Below are 16,788 nucleotides of genomic sequence, written 5' to 3' on the forward strand. Positions count from 1 at the left end.
TTAGGAATCTTCTCGTCAATTTTCAATCCTGATCACATTACATAAATGCACAAATGATAAAGAGTAAAAAAAATCAAATCGGAAAAAAAAAGAAGTCTCGTTCGAATGCAAATACCAGTCTAGAAGGCCAATTTTTCATTAATTACTCCGACTTAAAAAACATGTTTTTGAGATGTCAAACCACGGATAATTTTAGCCACTTAAGGGCCAAAAGTATTTAAAAAGCTTTTCTCTTGGGTGTGGTCAGATACGAGAGGAAGTTTTTTTTTTCTTTTGTGGTATTTTGGCTCGACAAGAGACAAAAGAAAAAAAGGCTTAAAACAACAATATCTGTTATGACTCTAAACATTTAGCTAAAGCTTCTTCGACAAATTGAACAGGTTTTCGATTTTTCTTTCCATCGAAAATGACAACTTCATAAATACTATGTAACTATTTTTTTCCTTTCCTCAGTAAATATTATATTTTAATTTCCATACTTTGAAGCTATCAATATCTTATTTTTTTACTATGATGGTTTTTATTCTCTTACAGTAAAGTTGAACGAATGGCTCAATTAACTTTGTTACATTCGCCAATCATTGGATAAATACAGCAATGAAACCGAGAGACAAAACAAATGATCACACTGGCGACACGGCTAATGGCAGACACGAGGTTTGACCATTTTAATATGCCGCAGATGTAATCAGTTTGTGACGTCTCCCAAAAGTGGAATTTCTGATAACGAATGAGAAATAACCATCACTTTTAAATATACTGAAAGGTTGAAGTCAGGAAATTACTGCGCTACTTTTTTGCCTACGTGGCACGGGGTAGTGTGATTTCCGCATGGGTCTCTGTGAAAAACACAAGACATCATACGACACAGTAGTCGCGTCAATTAATCCGCGTTTTAAGCCTGATATAAATTATGTATAACACAGATCACAGCTTTCATTTTAAGCGAAAATGGTTTTAAACACGTCTGGATGTGTCGAGTTACGATTTATGCAAATTTTGCTCGCAGTCAGCTTTTTGTTATTATCTGGTAGGTATAGGCGCCGACTGTTCAGCTAGCTAAAACCGAACAGGGTCAGATCAGATTTCTTCGGTCCAATGATCTCATATACCGAAATTCTCAGGCGGAAAAGGCAATGAATTCCTGCACGCATCCTGAAGTTCAGCTTCCAATCTATCAATCAGGGCCCCAATGCTGACTCTATTTATGATTTGCTATCAATTTGTTTTACACCAAAACAACCACCATTTTAATTACTGATTTGTTCACAAAGATGTCCTGGTGTTTAGAGAATTCCTTGGATTGATAAGGTTTAACTTAATAATCCCAGACACCCAACAAGGCAACAAAGCAGGATTGTCAATCAATGTTGGCAATAACATAAAAAGCCATGGAAATATTCATAAAAATGTTTCCTAGCCAACAACTAAAATACATTTTTTCATGAAAAGATCTCCTTCACCTTTCCTGAGTTACCCAGCATCTACGCAATCAAATTATACAACTTTGGCATATTGATTATAATATATCCATCATTTTCCATTAAGGGTGTCTGAAGTTGTGAACCCCTGCTGGATTCTGTACTTAGCAAACAACAGTCTAGTTGGTCGCTGCTGGAAGAAATAAGATCCCTGTTTGGGTTCAGCATTTGGGATGTCTACCACTTGGAAGACTGTCTGACACAGTAAGGTTATCTCACGCAAAATTATAATCTTAAGCAATACATAGTGTCTGCAGCCCTATAAAATTACTATCTTGTGATGTTAACTCGGGGAGAATGGAGGCCTACAATGTCCCCTTTCTCAAGGAATGTATTTTTATATTTTGAAACACTGTTCTTCAGAAAGCAGATTTTCATGTGCCAGTGAGTATCAAATGTGTCTGTGTTCTAGCTACAAGTTTTGTTCCATGTCTCACCAACTTTTCTGCATTTGCCCATGGAAAAGTGGGTGAAGTGCATGTAAAAGAGTTACATTTGGGACTGAAGAAAGCCATTGCAACGGAACAAACCTGAGATGCTGCTGCTTTAATCAGTATGCTCATTGAGGAGTTAAAGTGAGCAAGCTCTGAGGCACTCACACTTTCATCTTACATGGACAAGACAATTGGAAATTTTGAATAAAGATTTTTAATTTCTCTTTTGCTCGCCTTGTGACCATTTTACTCTACTCATAACTTGTTACATAAATGGCTAGTTCAGTTACATGCTTGCATCAAGTCCTACCGAGCAAGAAAGTTCACCTCCCACAAACACTAATGATCAAAGGGCAAGTTACCCAACCCTTCATGCAAACAGAGCATTACTCATTTACATTCCGGTGTATTTTAAAGCTTCACCTACTTGAAACTATGAAGTCTTGAATAGACCTCTTCAGCTTAAGCATGTTTTGTTGCTCCAGTGTAGATCATGTGTTATTCTAGAGAACTGTATCTTATAAGTTTCCTCTTATTCATGTGCACATGGAAGCATAATTTACATAAGACAAAGACGGAAATTTCTGTGAGACCTACCTTGGGAAAATAAACAATAAAAGTTAAGTAGGTCTATTGAGAAGAATATTTCAGTGCCAAGCAACCTTCCTATGATGGCCAAAATTCTTACAAACTTCCTGTGCAACTTAATCCTAGGTAACATTTCCATACAGCCTTATTCTACTCCATAAAAAGCAGTAGTCCTGGAGATACTTTACTGATTTCCTCATTGTTACCTCTATCCAAAATCTGCATGCATAATGAGTATGGCCAGGGCTGTGTGGAAATCTTACCTAATCAGATAACTCTTGATGCATTTCTTTGACATTTGTTTGGAACTCAATTCTAATGAGATAGAAACCATTTTAGTTTCAAGTAACTAATATATCAGAACAGTCTCTAAAATATTTTGAACACTTGTTGCAATGCAGATGAAATATGTAATTAAATAAAAAATAATAGTCTCATCTAAATGTGGATTATATTTTAAACTGAACCCCGAGGTAATCTAATACCTTGACTGTCATTTCCTGCAGGAAGTTTTTTTTGTGCTGATCACACCACTTGGCAAAATTCCCTTAAAAGGAATTCATCTATAAAATTTTTTCACATTCACAAGGCTTTCAAGTGTTGGCTAGGAAAATCACAGCAGTAGTTGGCATAACAAAGCTATAATTTTAGGTCCTCAGGGATTTTCTTGTCGTTTTGTAAACGACCTCTATCAATGGGCACTTCAGGCCAATTGGGTAGAAAAATGTTGGTGTGATGAAGACAGGATTAGTACAATTGTTCGAAGGTTGCGAAAGACTGTTTTACAATTTCTCTACGCATTTCCCAGCAACAGCAAAGTAATCTAAACAAATACCCAAATTTCAAGTTCAATATTCAACTTTATTGTTTAAAATGTGCAAAAATATTTCACTACAATTTATGTTTGTCTAGGCCGACGAAAGTGGAACGAATACATCAAGTGTAGGAAATCGACGAGATGGTTTTCGTTTTCCCATAAATTTGACTACAATTGAATTTTACAGATTTAGGGATCACAAACTTTATGCTAATAAACTTCATCTCCCTACAAGCGCACAACTTCTCCAAGGCAGACACAAACATAAAAAGAAGGACACAAATTTTTGAATAACATTAACAACACGCTAGTGGTTATGATCAATAATTTCTTGGCTTAGGTGCTCTTCTCCTGGTCAATTGCTGAAACGAAAGAATACAGAGGGTGTGTCAAAAAGACGGATAAGGTGCTTGCATTATATACGAAGCCCGACGAAAAATTATAGCCAAGATGCTTGGGACTCGCGCTGCGCATTGAAGCTTGGATACAATAATGAGTACGGAATTTTAAAAACGTGTCGCTCTCGAATTCAAAGTGTTCCCAAGATGACACACCCCTAAAGGAGCAAATAGCTGCTTTACTGACGTATTTTCAGCTTTAGCTCACGAAAATATTTCTCTAGGAAGGAAAATTAAGCGAAATAAGACTCACTTTCTTTCGTTGGAAGAGTGTTCTTCTCTTGTGTCTCAGTCTTTTTCAACTTGCTCTTATCGAACGTTGACACCTCAGATACGTCTGGTTTATCGCCCATTTCGTTCTTACTGCAGAGATAACGCTAAAATTTAGAAAATCAACGAACTAATAACGACCAAATCGCGTCTTAAGAGGAAACAACGGGCTACAGCAGTTACCTTAAAGAAATTCACGGGACAGAGAGCTGCAACTTCACACCACGAATTCTTCACACGAAGTGACCCCGATATTTTCAGTACTGCTGGCCTCTTTATTCATTGGCCACGTCAATCAAACATCAGACACGTGACGGCAAGGTGTCAAAAGGCCAGATGTCAGCTGAGACAAACACGATCCAAGGAATGAGAACGTGCACAAAAAAAAGGGGCTTTGGTTACCTCACAACAAACTTATAATGCATTTTTCTGACTGCTGAGGAAGTTTCGGACTTCACTCTCATTGAGATAGGCACTTTGGTAGGATATTGAAGAAATTTTCACAAATTAGCGGAGTAAAATGAGGGAGGGCTTCCTTTTTTATAAAGCATCTGTTGTAAGAATATGTAACTTGACCACTAAGCTATCGAATTTCTTTCACCCAAAAACTGTTCTGTATACATTATCATGTTATTTTCTAAGACTAAAGTTTTATCATTGATAGAGGAATCAGATAAAATGATTCATAATATATTGCTATGTATCATTTTAGAGGTAAAAATCGTACTACATTAAAGGGATGGACTATTATTTTCTCTTTACAATAACCTGTCAACCACGTGGGGTTGTTAGGTAAAACGTAAGATTACGTCATTGGCAAAGCGCATTGCGGTTATTAGGAATTTCGATATTGATCATGGCAGTTCTAGGGGCTGTTCATGTTGAGAATGCCTTGATAGTGAAAGTACATCAATTCAGTCGCGGTTTTGAGTGGTAGCTCATTCGGTATGAGTGAAATTTGTTTATTTTAAAGGTTCCGTCAATGTGAAATAATGAAATTTCAGCCAGAATCGTTCCATTATGGAGGTAAGTCTTTTCTTTGCGTGTGCGCACATGACGTCGCGTTTGTGCATACAATAATACACGCCATCTTTCTTCATGCCCTCGTTTTCTTATTTCAATCTCAAAGGGGAAACTTTTGTGTTTCTCTACCGCCAATTTCATCGTCATGGTCATGGGAACGACTATTTTAGACGATGCTGGTTAGAGAATGCTCTTTCGTGAATATTTGTGTCGGTAAGCTAAGCTCATTGTGTTTACCGTAACCCATTCTCTCTCTTTCAACAGCCACTCTGGCCGAGTTGGCTCATCGAGAATACCAGGCGGGCAGTTATGATCGTGCCGAACAAATCTGTATGCAGTTGTGGAGACAACAGCCAGAAAACACTGGAGTTCTGTTGTTGTTATCGTCAATACACTTTCAATGTCGTCGATTAGACAGGTACACGAAGTCGTTAACCGAATTTCTTGCGTGCTGTTGTTGTACTTTGTTTTGAGGATAGGATCGCAACAACCAACATTTCTTACAATTTTATGGCGTATCTCAACTTGATAACTTGCCTTAAAAGCATTTTTCAAATCGTTTAGCACTTTCTGTTTTCATTTTCTTTAGATCGGCGCATTTTAGTACCTTAGCCATCAAACAAAATCCAGTTCTCGCCGAGGCGTACTCTAACTTAGGAAATGTGTATAAAGAAAGAGGTCAGCTGAAGGACGCCTTGGATAACTACCGACATGCTGTTAAGTTAAAGCCTGATTTCATCGATGGATATATCAATTTAGCTGCGGCATTAGTGGCTGCTGGAGATTTAGAAGGAGCAGTAAATGCGTATGCAACAGCATTGCAGTATAACCCGGTATAGTACTGAGTTTATCTGTTACTTTTTCGTTCATTGTTTGTTTCGCTAGAATACGGCTTAAGCTCGGTGAGATTTATCTAAAGCTCTTAAAAAACAAATCGACTGCTGTGTGTTACAACTCAGCGAATGATGAAGAGAATAATTCTGACTGAGAGAAATTTCGTCCATCCAGCCGAAGTTTCGCGATCTTTTCCATTCATTGTTTTGAGCAAATAAATTTGTGCTAATGTCACATCTGACGCGAAGAAACGTGTTATTTGTCTTCCATGCTTTGACAAACTCAAAGCTTTATCTCAATAGCCGCAGTCGCAGTCTTCAGTATTTCTTAATATTTGCCAGGATTTTGAAATTCCGGTCGTATTGGTAAGCTGAAGAAGGTTCAATCTCGTTGACGTGTGGAATGTGAAATAAGTCGGTTATTTTGTTTCACGTTTTAGTGTTTGTCAATTGAATTTCTTGTCGAAATAGTCTCTCACTTAACTGAACATAACTTTTTTATGAATTTCCTTCATACCTTACCTGGTTAGTGAGAGTATTCTTAATGCAGTAAATGGCTTAGTGTAATGAATGGCATTTGGATACTACAATAATTATTGTCTTCCGCTTGATAATTCCAACTCTTAGATTGACTGACTTCTCTGTCAATGTACCTGGCATATTGTCAATATTTTTTGGGCCCTTTCCATTGGCCACCGCAGACTAATGTCTAAGTCTGTACACCATATTGTTCCAAGTGGTTCAAGAGAATCCTAATTTTGTTAATATTGCAAGAAGCGCTGAAAGCTTCGATTATTTATAGTGTTAATTTTGTATAGCAAAGAATGAAGTAGTTTAACTCAGCAATGACAGTTTTCATGGTCTTTTGCCTGTAGCATTTTTCGCAATTTTATTTGAGTGCTTTTTAGACAATTATTTTTTTGTATGGCTTCTTTTACCAAACTGAAGCAAGGAATTAGGTCTTTTTTATGATTCTAATTTTTTAATGGCGATGAAATCAAGGTTCCTTTCCTTATTTACGTAGTTATTTATTTTTTCAATGTTTAAATAATATTTGTGGTATGTGGAGTTGACAGCACCTTTTTATATTTTTGTGAACAGGATCTCTATTGTGTACGCAGTGATCTTGGTAACCTTTTAAAGGCTTTAGGGAGGCTAGAGGAGGCTAAGGTACATTACCAATTTTCTGGAAAACAGAAGGGGAAAATTTCATATTCAAGGCAGTCATTCTGGTCTTGACAATGAAAGGTTCCTTCTCTCCCTAGTATTGAGTGCTTCTGGAAACAACCTTGTGAATGTTCACAGTTTGTGTGCCTCACGCAAATTTAATTTCAACATTCAACGTGACCTCAATTTTATCATTCTGATTTCCAAGAGGTAAAAAAGTATATTGTCCTCACACTATGATTACATGTCACAATGAGGGAAGGCTTTTTAGAAAAAGTTCCCTTCTACGAGCTAAAACTTATATCACCCAGTCCTCAAAGATTATTGATATTTTAAATGTGGGAATAGAGGATTTTTAAGGTGACGTCTTCAGCTGTGTGTGCTCCATGTTCAGAATTTTGTTAATGAAACCAGAATAATTCTAATTGCATGAGAGTGAATTTCTCAATACTCTGCAGTGTGATGATAGATTGTGCATTAGCATAAATTAGATCTTGTTACAGTTGCCAGTTTGTTTATCTCTTTTGGAAGTCCCAAGTTTTGATAAGGCTGTGTGAATTATGGAGGATATTTAATGGTTTTGCTGATGAAAGTTCTAACATCAAACAGTTGTGTTTGATAACACACTTGTGCTAATGCAGGGTTTTTGGAAATACTCTCATAGCAAATTGGATATTTTCCTGTGTGGGATGGGTGGGTTACTTGGATATCTTGGGGCTTTGGGGTCATTATTTAAAGTATTATGGATGGATTGTGAAATGTGTGTTGGCAAGACCAACATATCTGTGTCAATATTCTTGAAGAGCACATCACTTCAACATGAAATTGGCTGCCTTGTATGGCACTTGAAAATTGATGTGTCATGGTGATTCCTAAGCTGTTTATACTGTAGTAACCGGTAGGGTTATCAAAATGTTCCTTTTGCTGGTGGAGCTTGCTCAAGAAGTGGCACAGTTGTGTTGGTTAGACTGCAAGTTGGAATGTGCAACTTTTTTATGTGATCCCTAACATTCAATCTGCCCTTGTTTTCCCCTTTTATTTATCTCTCCCAGTAAACTTATACAGGGTACGTACGCTCTTGATGGAGTACACCGGCTGAAGGGAACCGTTTGCAGAAAGATGAACTTCTCAAAGCACGTCTTTGGCCCTTTCCCAAACTTGCTTTCCCTGTCTACCATGCTTTGCCCAGTTTGCTGTTACAGACTTCTCAAACAGAAACAGAAGTTTTCTATACAGTTTTTGTGAAAATTTTGAATTTGCTTTAAATTTGGATAGGGGTTTTTTTATGTTGGGTAGGAGCACAGGTTTTCAGAGATAAGTTAATTTGATTGCATTTTAATTGCTTTGAGTAATGCAGCAAAGTACTGGCAAAGGAGCTTTTGTATTGAAAAACTCCTGTTACTGGATTGAGTTGTCTGCTTGCATCCTTTCCTGGAAGTCATGTGGTTGATCTCATACCTTGGAAAGAAAGAAAATGGTCTTATTATCCATTCAACACCTTGTCCCAGTTACGAAGGAGCTTTGCTTATTGTTTTATTAGAATCAGATGTTGAGTGGTTGGGAAAAATTTTGAAAGACAAGGCTGACTGTTGTCATTTCTTTGCTCTTGTAGATTGATGTGAAGAATGCAAATCTTGTTTTGTCTCCTCACGTTGATAAAATGGTTCCCGATCTCCAGCAATTGATGGGATAATTTACTGCTTTCATTTGAGACAAGTCTGCATTTGTATTGAGTGTAAAGCAGTATTACTTTCAATCACTGGAAATTTGGGGATTGTTTTCTTAGGGGTGAAAGAAGTTGCAAACTGAAATATTGGCACAGGCTTGGTTTTAAATTTCATTCATTGCCACATTGAACTTTCCCTTTTTATATCCTGTCATTATATGTTGGTCCAATTTTTCTTGATCTGGATTGCAATTTTTCCATGCCTTTTGCCACATTGTTACTTCTCAAGCCTCTAACTTGGTTATGTGTTGAGGCAAGACAAGGTATTTGTTCTCTCACACAATCTTGATGAAGAAATATGTAAGCTTTTCCAACGGGACAAGGTGTTTTGTGAACTAATGGATACTGTAATCTAGCATTGTATTTCAGCCAAGACAGGACAAAACAAGAGGCCAACTAAACTGTTGGTGGAAAATATCGAAATAGTATTGCGTTGTTACAAAGGATGAGAACAAAACCATGATTGTCTCTTTTTGCTCTCTACTATCGCTATCTGTCTTGCCTGTGTTTTTGTGTAACTCTTGTTTTTGCTATGATTGTTTTCTTGCTCTCTGCTGTTTACTCTCGCTGCCATCTGCTCTCTTATTGCTTGCTGTGTGCCTTTCCCATCAATTTTTTTTGCCCCCATTTTGCTGCTCATTTTTGAATTGAAAGGCGTGCTACTTGAAAGCAATAGAAACACAGCCCAGTTTTGCAGTGGCCTGGAGTAATCTTGGCTGTGTGTTCAATGCTCAAGGAGAAATATGGCTGGCTATTCATCACTTTGAGAAGGTAATACTACTGATCAGAGAAGTGTTTCTTGTGGCTAAAGAGTTGTATGACTACTCATGCTAATTAGGTTTTTAGTTAGGCTGAGAAATTAGGCACCAAGGATAATTTTGACATATATTGTAGACATCAGAAACAGGTGGATCCCTTAGTTTACAAGGTGGTAGTAAGCTGTGGCAGGAACATGTCTAAGGAGGAAGTAAACAGATTGGATTTCTGAGAACAATAAGCCAGTCCATGCTACAAAAAACAGAGCATTTATATGTTTCTATGAGAATTAAAATGATTTTGTACGAAATTTGGACCCTACCATTGTTGATGTGTAATATATACATTTGATTTGAACTTTCTGCATTTAGTTTTAACTTTTTACCTTGTTTGGGATTTATTGTTGCACCATGGGCCATTGGGGATGATGAAATTTTTGCATCTTTACTTTATATGTATTATGATGAAAACATTAAGTTTCAAAACTGTGAGGATCTTAGCTTGGGAGACCTAAGCAAAATTTAAAAAAGGGGTCAGCTGATTTTGTCTTACAGTGTGAAAAAACCTGTAAATTTCATACATGTTATTTTAATGTTCTGCTCTGTTTATTTTTGTTCCATCAAGGCTGTTCAGCTGGATCAGAACTTTCTTGATGCCTACATTAACCTAGGGAATGTTTTAAAGGAGGCCAGAATTTTTGATAGGTGAGGGCAGTATTATTTGTGTTCATATTCAGCGAAATTGATATGATAGCACACTTTGTGTATGCAGCTGATTCAGGAATTGTTGCTAGTGTGTTTTGAACAGTTCGGCTCCATTTTGAATGATTTTGTGGCTGAAGTGGAAATGTTTGTAATCTGTCTGTTTCCTCTCCAATTTTCATCAGAGCTGTTGCTGCATACCTCCGAGCTTTAAACTTGAGCCCCAATCATGCAGTTGTCCATGGAAACTTGGCTTGTGTGTACTATGAACAAGGGTAAGGAAATTGTAGAATAGTATTTTAGTCAAGTGATTCTCCCTTCCAGGTGACTCTTTTGTGTTACTGGCATCCTTGTTTTGATATCATTATTCTTATTTTTCTTTTCTTTTCTCTCAGACTTATTGATTTAGCAGTGGACACTTACAGAAGAGCAATTGAACTTCAACCAAACTTCCCAGATGCCTATTGTAACTTAGCCAATGCCTTAAAGGAACAAGGAAAGGTCAGCTGTGTATGTAGTTCATTTATTTCCCAAACACTTTTTCTACTTTCTGCATTGTGTGCTCTTTCCCATTCTTCTGCCATTCAACGCACCATATTTATACTTATCTGTTTCAAAAGAAATACGATCAAGTGGTGTTTTTCATAGAATCATTTGTATTGAGGATTATATGTTGATTACATCTCACTTTCTCAAGGTATCTGAGGCAGAAGAATGCTATAATACAGCTTTGAGGCTTTGTCCTACCCATGCAGATTCTCTAAACAACCTTGCCAATATCAAAAGAGAGCAAGGCAAGATAGAGGAGTCAGTTAGGCTGTATTGCAAAGCTCTTGAGGTACTGTTTTAGTAATTTTTTTTTTTTCAGTTGTGATTAATTTGTGCATGTTTGAGAAGGAAAAAACTAAGAGTATTTTGATCTCTTTACAGATCTTTCCTGAATTTGCTGCTGCCCACTCAAATCTTGCAAGTGTTCTACAACAACAAGGGAAGCTCCATGAAGCTTTGCTGCATTATAAGGAAGCTATCAGGTTAATACTAGATAAAGCTTTTGCATACTTTTTTCCTAGTTATGAGATTGAAAGTTTGCCCCCCTTAAATCCTTTTAATCTTGCCATTCTTTCTTGTTCCGTAAGGCTACAGACTTGATAAATTTTATTATTCTGAGACATGAATGATAATTAGATGTCTTTAACTCAATTATATCCCAGAATTCAGTGAGTTTTTTTCAGCAACAAAGGCCAATTAACATGAATACAAATGAGTGATACATTTTGTTCAATTTTAGAACAAGATGTTTTGCCCCACCTTCCTGCATTGATCATTCATTAATTTTTGATAATGTCTAGAATTCATCCTACATTTGCTGATGCTTATTCCAACATGGGAAACACATTGAAAGAAATGCAAGACATCCAGGGAGCAATCCAGTGTTACACTAGAGCCATACAAATAAACCCAGCCTTTGCTGATGCGCACAGTAACTTAGCATCAGTTCACAAGGTATGTGGTGAGGTGTACTCTGTATGAGCAGCCCCCATTGTAATCATCAAATTTGAATGTGTGCTATCTCACAGTATAATTTACAAATGAGGCAAAAAAATATGAGCAGGAGGAATAAATTGCTTGTATCATAGAAATAGCAAGTGTTCTGTTGGATTTTTAGCTCCAATGTTATGATAAATTATTAGCAAGTACAACACACTGGGCAAAAGGGATGCAACAATGCATAATAATTACCTAAGTGTTAGCGAATTTGAACTTTGCGAATGCAAGCTTTAGTGGTGGATAAGTTATTGCTATTTACATCATGTTCTAGCTTTTCCCCATTTTCTTTACAATTTGGAAGTGTTCTTATGCTATGTCATGCATTGTTGTGGAAGCATTGTTGTTGGGTTTGTCTCATTATTGTTTTCATTAGGATTCTGGAAACATTCCTGAAGCGATCCAGTCATACAGAACAGCACTAAAGTTGAAGCCAAACTTTCCTGATGCATACTGTAACCTGGCTCATTGTTTACAGGTAACTAACTTGTTGTACATCCTACACTTTGATATATCTCCATACTTTGTCTAGTGCCCCTCAATAACCATACTTGGGCCAGTCTTTATTGTGAAGCCTGGAGAAGTATCAGTTTGCATTTGGGATAGAGTGCTTAGTTTTGACAGGTTACAGTAAGGTTGCACCTGTGCTGCAAAATTCTGAATTTTTTTATTCCACTGTCTGTTACTCATACAAACTTTAAACCTGTCTTTCCACTGATGAAAGGCACAACTTAAAAGTGTGAGAACTTCTAATCTAACTGATGACACTTTAAGTTCATACTAATTAATTACTTTTCCACTAGTACATACCTGAGTGCCTTGCAGTGAACATGTTTTCTGTTTCTGTTTTAAAGATTGAACAACTTTAAGTATCTTTACTCTGTGACCAAACTGATTTTGTTTGTTTCCATGTAGATTATCTGCGACTGGACAGATTATGAGTCTCGTATGAAGAAACTTGTGTCAATCGTAGCTGACCAGTTGGAGAACAACAGACTTCCATCTGTGCACCCTCATCACAGTATGCTATACCCACTTACACACAAAATGAGAAGAGACATTGCCAATAGACATGGCAATCTTTGTGTGGAGAAGGTATCACAAAAATTTATTTTATTTTTTCTTGTAAGCCAGTGATTCTTTACTTGGGTTTTGCCAAGAAGAGTTTAAATTGCAGGAGATGTGTTGAGAATTGTTCTGCACCAGGAATTACATCTCCCTGTTCTTGTATTTGGCAGAATTTTTTTATTTTTTACTTTTTATTTTTTTGTCCAAAACTTTGACTAGAGCTCTATGAGGTCAGGAATGTTGTCAGTCTTTGGAATCTATACTCCTGTTGACTGTCAGGCACCAGCATTTGGATATTTCTATATTCATAGTTTGGGAAAGTCAAGTTTGATTTTGTTTTGTTGTGATTATTGTTATCTGATCAGTTTTATTTTGAATTTTCCAAGGTTGCTCTTCTACACAAACCACCCTACTCTTATCCAAGGTCTTTGAAGGATAGTGGAGGTAGACTCAGAATAGGCTACGTTTCTAGTGATTTTGGCAACCACCCTACTTCTCACCTGATGCAGAGTGTACCAGGATTTCATGACCACAGTAGGGTTGAGGTTAGTGATTGTTTGTTTTTTTACTGTGTGGAATTTTGGGCAAGAACTCAGTTAACCCTTCAGCCCTTTAGAGTGGCTAGCATCTAATTTCTCCTCACAATATCACCCCTGAATCAAACATGAAAGTCATGAGAATAACGGAGATGATCACCAACCAAAGCAGCTCTTGATTGTGAAGCAAATTCTCCTTGTCAGCCTCTGTGGAAATCTATGGAGAACAGTATGGAAAATATACATGCTGATGTTAGGGTGTAAAGATTCAACCTTTTATACCATATCAGTACTTGGTATTCACATCCTCCACACAGTTCTCTCTCTCTCTGTTTTGTTTGGTAATGGAACAGAGAATTTTCCGACAACCAGGGGCTTTTTAAATTGGTGATCATTTCCATGTTTTTCATGACCTTTTTATTTGAGTCATAGGTTATAATGAGAGGATAAATCAGAGATCATTCAACGATAGGGGTTTAAGGGTTAACACTTAGTAAGGAAATTTATGAAGTATGATAGAATGTTTGCACATTTCATCTGACCACACTTGCTAGAGTTTCAAGTTTATTTTCCTTTTTCTACTGTAATATTTTGACTTTTTTTTTATCTAATCCTGGTAGGAATTTACCTGGCTTGTGATAGTTTTGTCATGTGACTTTGCTTATGGTCTTCATAAATATTCCCTAGATCTTCTGCTATGCTCTCACTGCTGACGACAGCACCAGCTTTAGAAGAAAGATTGAGGGAGATGCAGAGCATTTTGTTGATCTGTCATCCATTGCTTGTCATGGGGAAGCTGCTGATCGCATTAATTCGGATGGCATTCATGTCCTTGTCAACATGAATGGCTACACTAAAGGAGCCAGAAATGAAATCTTTGCACTTCGTCCTGCACCAGTACAGGTAATTATGTAAACTGTGGTGGTGTTGATTTATGTACTGAAAAAGTAGTTCAATTCTGATTATTTATCAAGCTGTGGTTAATTTCAGAAATGGGCACAATTAGTACCTTGTGATGTTTAAGAAAGATTAAGGATTGACTGGTTTAAATGGTCTCTAAGCTTTTGCAAGAAAAATTGATATACTTTGTACTCTAAAAACCACTTTTTTAACATGGCACTTTTTTTTTTTTTTAATTAAAACAATATTGTGCCTCTTAAAGGTCTTCGACCTTTCACATCTCAAAAGAGATTGATGTCGAACTACTCAGCACAATTTGGACATATATATAACTCCTTCCACCCTAACATCAGTGTGCATAATCTCCAAACCAACTATACATTTCCTGAGACTGACAAGGAGAATTTGTTTAACAATCAAGATTTTTGAATCAGGAGAGACACTGTTAGGAGAAGTTAGATCTCAGTCACTCTCAGAGCTAGAGGATTCGAGCGATAAGGACGGTTTTATCTAGATGTATCAACAAATTCTCCTAACGAATGCTTAAGGAAGTGTAGATGAGTAAATAATTTTGGGAGTTAAAGATTGTTAAAGACAGAGAACTTGTGTGGTTATGGCGAGTCTGAAGTGTAGAAATTGTGCACTTTTTTTCCATGCAGGTAATGTGGCTGGGTTATCCAGGAACGAGTGGTGCTCCTTATATGGATTATATCATCACTGATAAAGTCACCTCACCCCTCGAATTGGCTGATCAGTATTCGGAGAGGCTAGCCTACATGCCTCATACATTCTTTGTTGGTGACCACAAGCAGATGTTTCCACACCTTATACAGTACCTGAGAGCGTCTAGTAACCAAATGATTGCAGAAGTAACTAAGAATGGCTTAGTACCATCTCATGCTGCGGCGGTGCTTCTCGACGATGAGAAAAACGACCCAAACTTGGCACCAAAGGTTGGTGCATTGATCGAAGAAAAGAAGAGAGAATACTCTGGATGCAAGGACAGCGGTGAGAGGATCCCTTCGACTGTACCTATCATTACGCGCTCGCATTATGGCCTACCTGAGGAAGCCATTGTCTATTGTAATTTCAACCAGTTGTACAAGATCGACCCGCCGACTCTACGAAGCTGGGTGAACATCCTGAAAGAAGTGCCCAACTCTGTGCTGTGGTTGCTCAGATTTCCTGCAGTAGGAGAACCCAACCTAAAAGCACAGGCCATGGCGATGGGGCTTTCCCAAGAGCGCGTAATCTTCTCCCCAGTGGCGCCTAAAGAAGAACATGTTCGTCGTGGTCAGCTGGCTGACGTCTGCCTGGATACTCCTCTGTGCAATGGTCACACGACTGGCATGGATGTCTTGTGGGCTGGATGTCCCATGGTGACGCTCCCTCTCGAAACATTGGCATCCCGAGTAGCTTCATCCCAGCTTACAGCACTTGGCTGTCCAGAGCTGATAGCAAATAGTCGAGTAGATTACGAAAATATTGCCATCAGACTTGGAAACGACGCTAACTAGTAAGTGTTGTGTTTTTTAGAGCTGTGGTGCGCCTTATCTTTGGGCTGTAAATGACGAGTGGGGTGTAGTGTGTTTTTGTTTGTTTTTCGTTTTTTTGCGCAAGACTACCTTAGTGTCCTAATCCGACGCGCTTTGTTAAAAGTTCCTTTAAACATGGTGATCACTTATCTTCTGTCAATCATTTCAAGAGAAATGTTTGGATCAAAATTTTGACTTTGGCAAAGTCTTCATACATAGGGTGTTCAACGGGTGGGAATTTTAGTCATCCTCGCAGGGTAGGTTCTGGTAAGGCATAATAACTTAGTTGTTTATGATAGCACTGTTAATAAAAACTTTACTTTTCTTGTTTCTTTAGCTTGAAGAAAGTAAAGGATAAAGTATGGAACGCCCGCCTTCGTAGTCCACTTTTCAATACGAGGCAATACGCGCGCGACCTAGAAGGTCTACTGATCAAGATTTGGAGAAGACACGAAAGTGGGCTTGAGGCTGATCATATCGCGATATGAATTGTAGGAGTTGCTTACTTTGCTCGGTTTCTTGAAGACGTACAACCTCCGCCATCAGTCAACAGTCGTAAACTCAACGACGCCACATTACACGGGAATGTCAACAGGACGAACGTTTTAGAATGAGTTATTTGGATTGCCTGATCGTCAGGAAAGATTGAGTTAGTTTTTTTTACGAGCAATTGTGTCGCCTATAAGACTTGCTGCCAACGACCGTTTGGTTTTTGTTTTGGTTTGGTTTATTTCGCTTGGCCAGCAAGAAGAATATGTAGATTAAGATTTTCTATAAGTTAAGGTAAAGAAGTTATAAAGCGTTTGAAGAAATATGTATATACTTAAAATTTTCGTGATGGTGTGCCCTTGCATCGTCAGCAACGCTTTCAGTTTTAGATTTAGTATGAACATTTTACGTGGTAAACATATTTGCTGAACTGTAACGAGGCGTTATGGTGCAGTATTTGCTGCGAATTATAGAGAAAGTTGGAACAACCTAAGTAATAAATGGTTCACTGAAATACATCT

At 37.7% G+C, this 16,788-nt stretch overlaps 1 protein-coding gene across 4 annotated transcripts; it reads left to right on the forward strand.

The window, feature by feature from the left end:
• Window positions 1–4,849: 4,849 nt before the first annotated feature.
• Window positions 4,850–16,783, forward strand: LOC131787675 (UDP-N-acetylglucosamine--peptide N-acetylglucosaminyltransferase 110 kDa subunit-like). Of its 4 annotated transcripts, none has more exons than XM_066161631.1 (17): window positions 4,850–5,014; window positions 5,276–5,429; window positions 5,601–5,844; window positions 6,946–7,014; window positions 9,392–9,508; window positions 10,118–10,197; window positions 10,380–10,469; window positions 10,590–10,704; window positions 10,892–11,032; window positions 11,125–11,225; window positions 11,544–11,697; window positions 12,116–12,217; window positions 12,655–12,834; window positions 13,194–13,352; window positions 14,031–14,246; window positions 14,903–15,759; window positions 16,116–16,783. In XM_066161631.1, the coding sequence occupies exons 1-17, from the start codon at window positions 4,981–4,983 to the stop codon at window positions 16,264–16,266; spliced, it is 2,964 nt and encodes a 987-aa protein (XP_066017728.1). In that variant the 5' UTR covers window positions 4,850–4,980; the 3' UTR covers window positions 16,267–16,783. The 4 variants fall into 4 exon arrangements, with proteins under 4 accessions (XP_066017728.1, XP_058960755.2, XP_066017726.1 ...); XM_059104772.2 differs by having other exon boundaries at window positions 4,851–5,014; window positions 10,590–10,695; XM_066161629.1 differs by lacking the exon at window positions 4,850–5,014 and adding an exon at window positions 5,033–5,190.
• Window positions 16,784–16,788: the final 5 nt, after the last annotated feature.

Source organism: Pocillopora verrucosa, chromosome 14 (genome assembly GCF_036669915.1).
Source record: "Pocillopora verrucosa isolate sample1 chromosome 14, ASM3666991v2, whole genome shotgun sequence".
Lineage (NCBI taxonomy): Eukaryota > Metazoa > Cnidaria > Anthozoa > Scleractinia > Pocilloporidae > Pocillopora > Pocillopora verrucosa.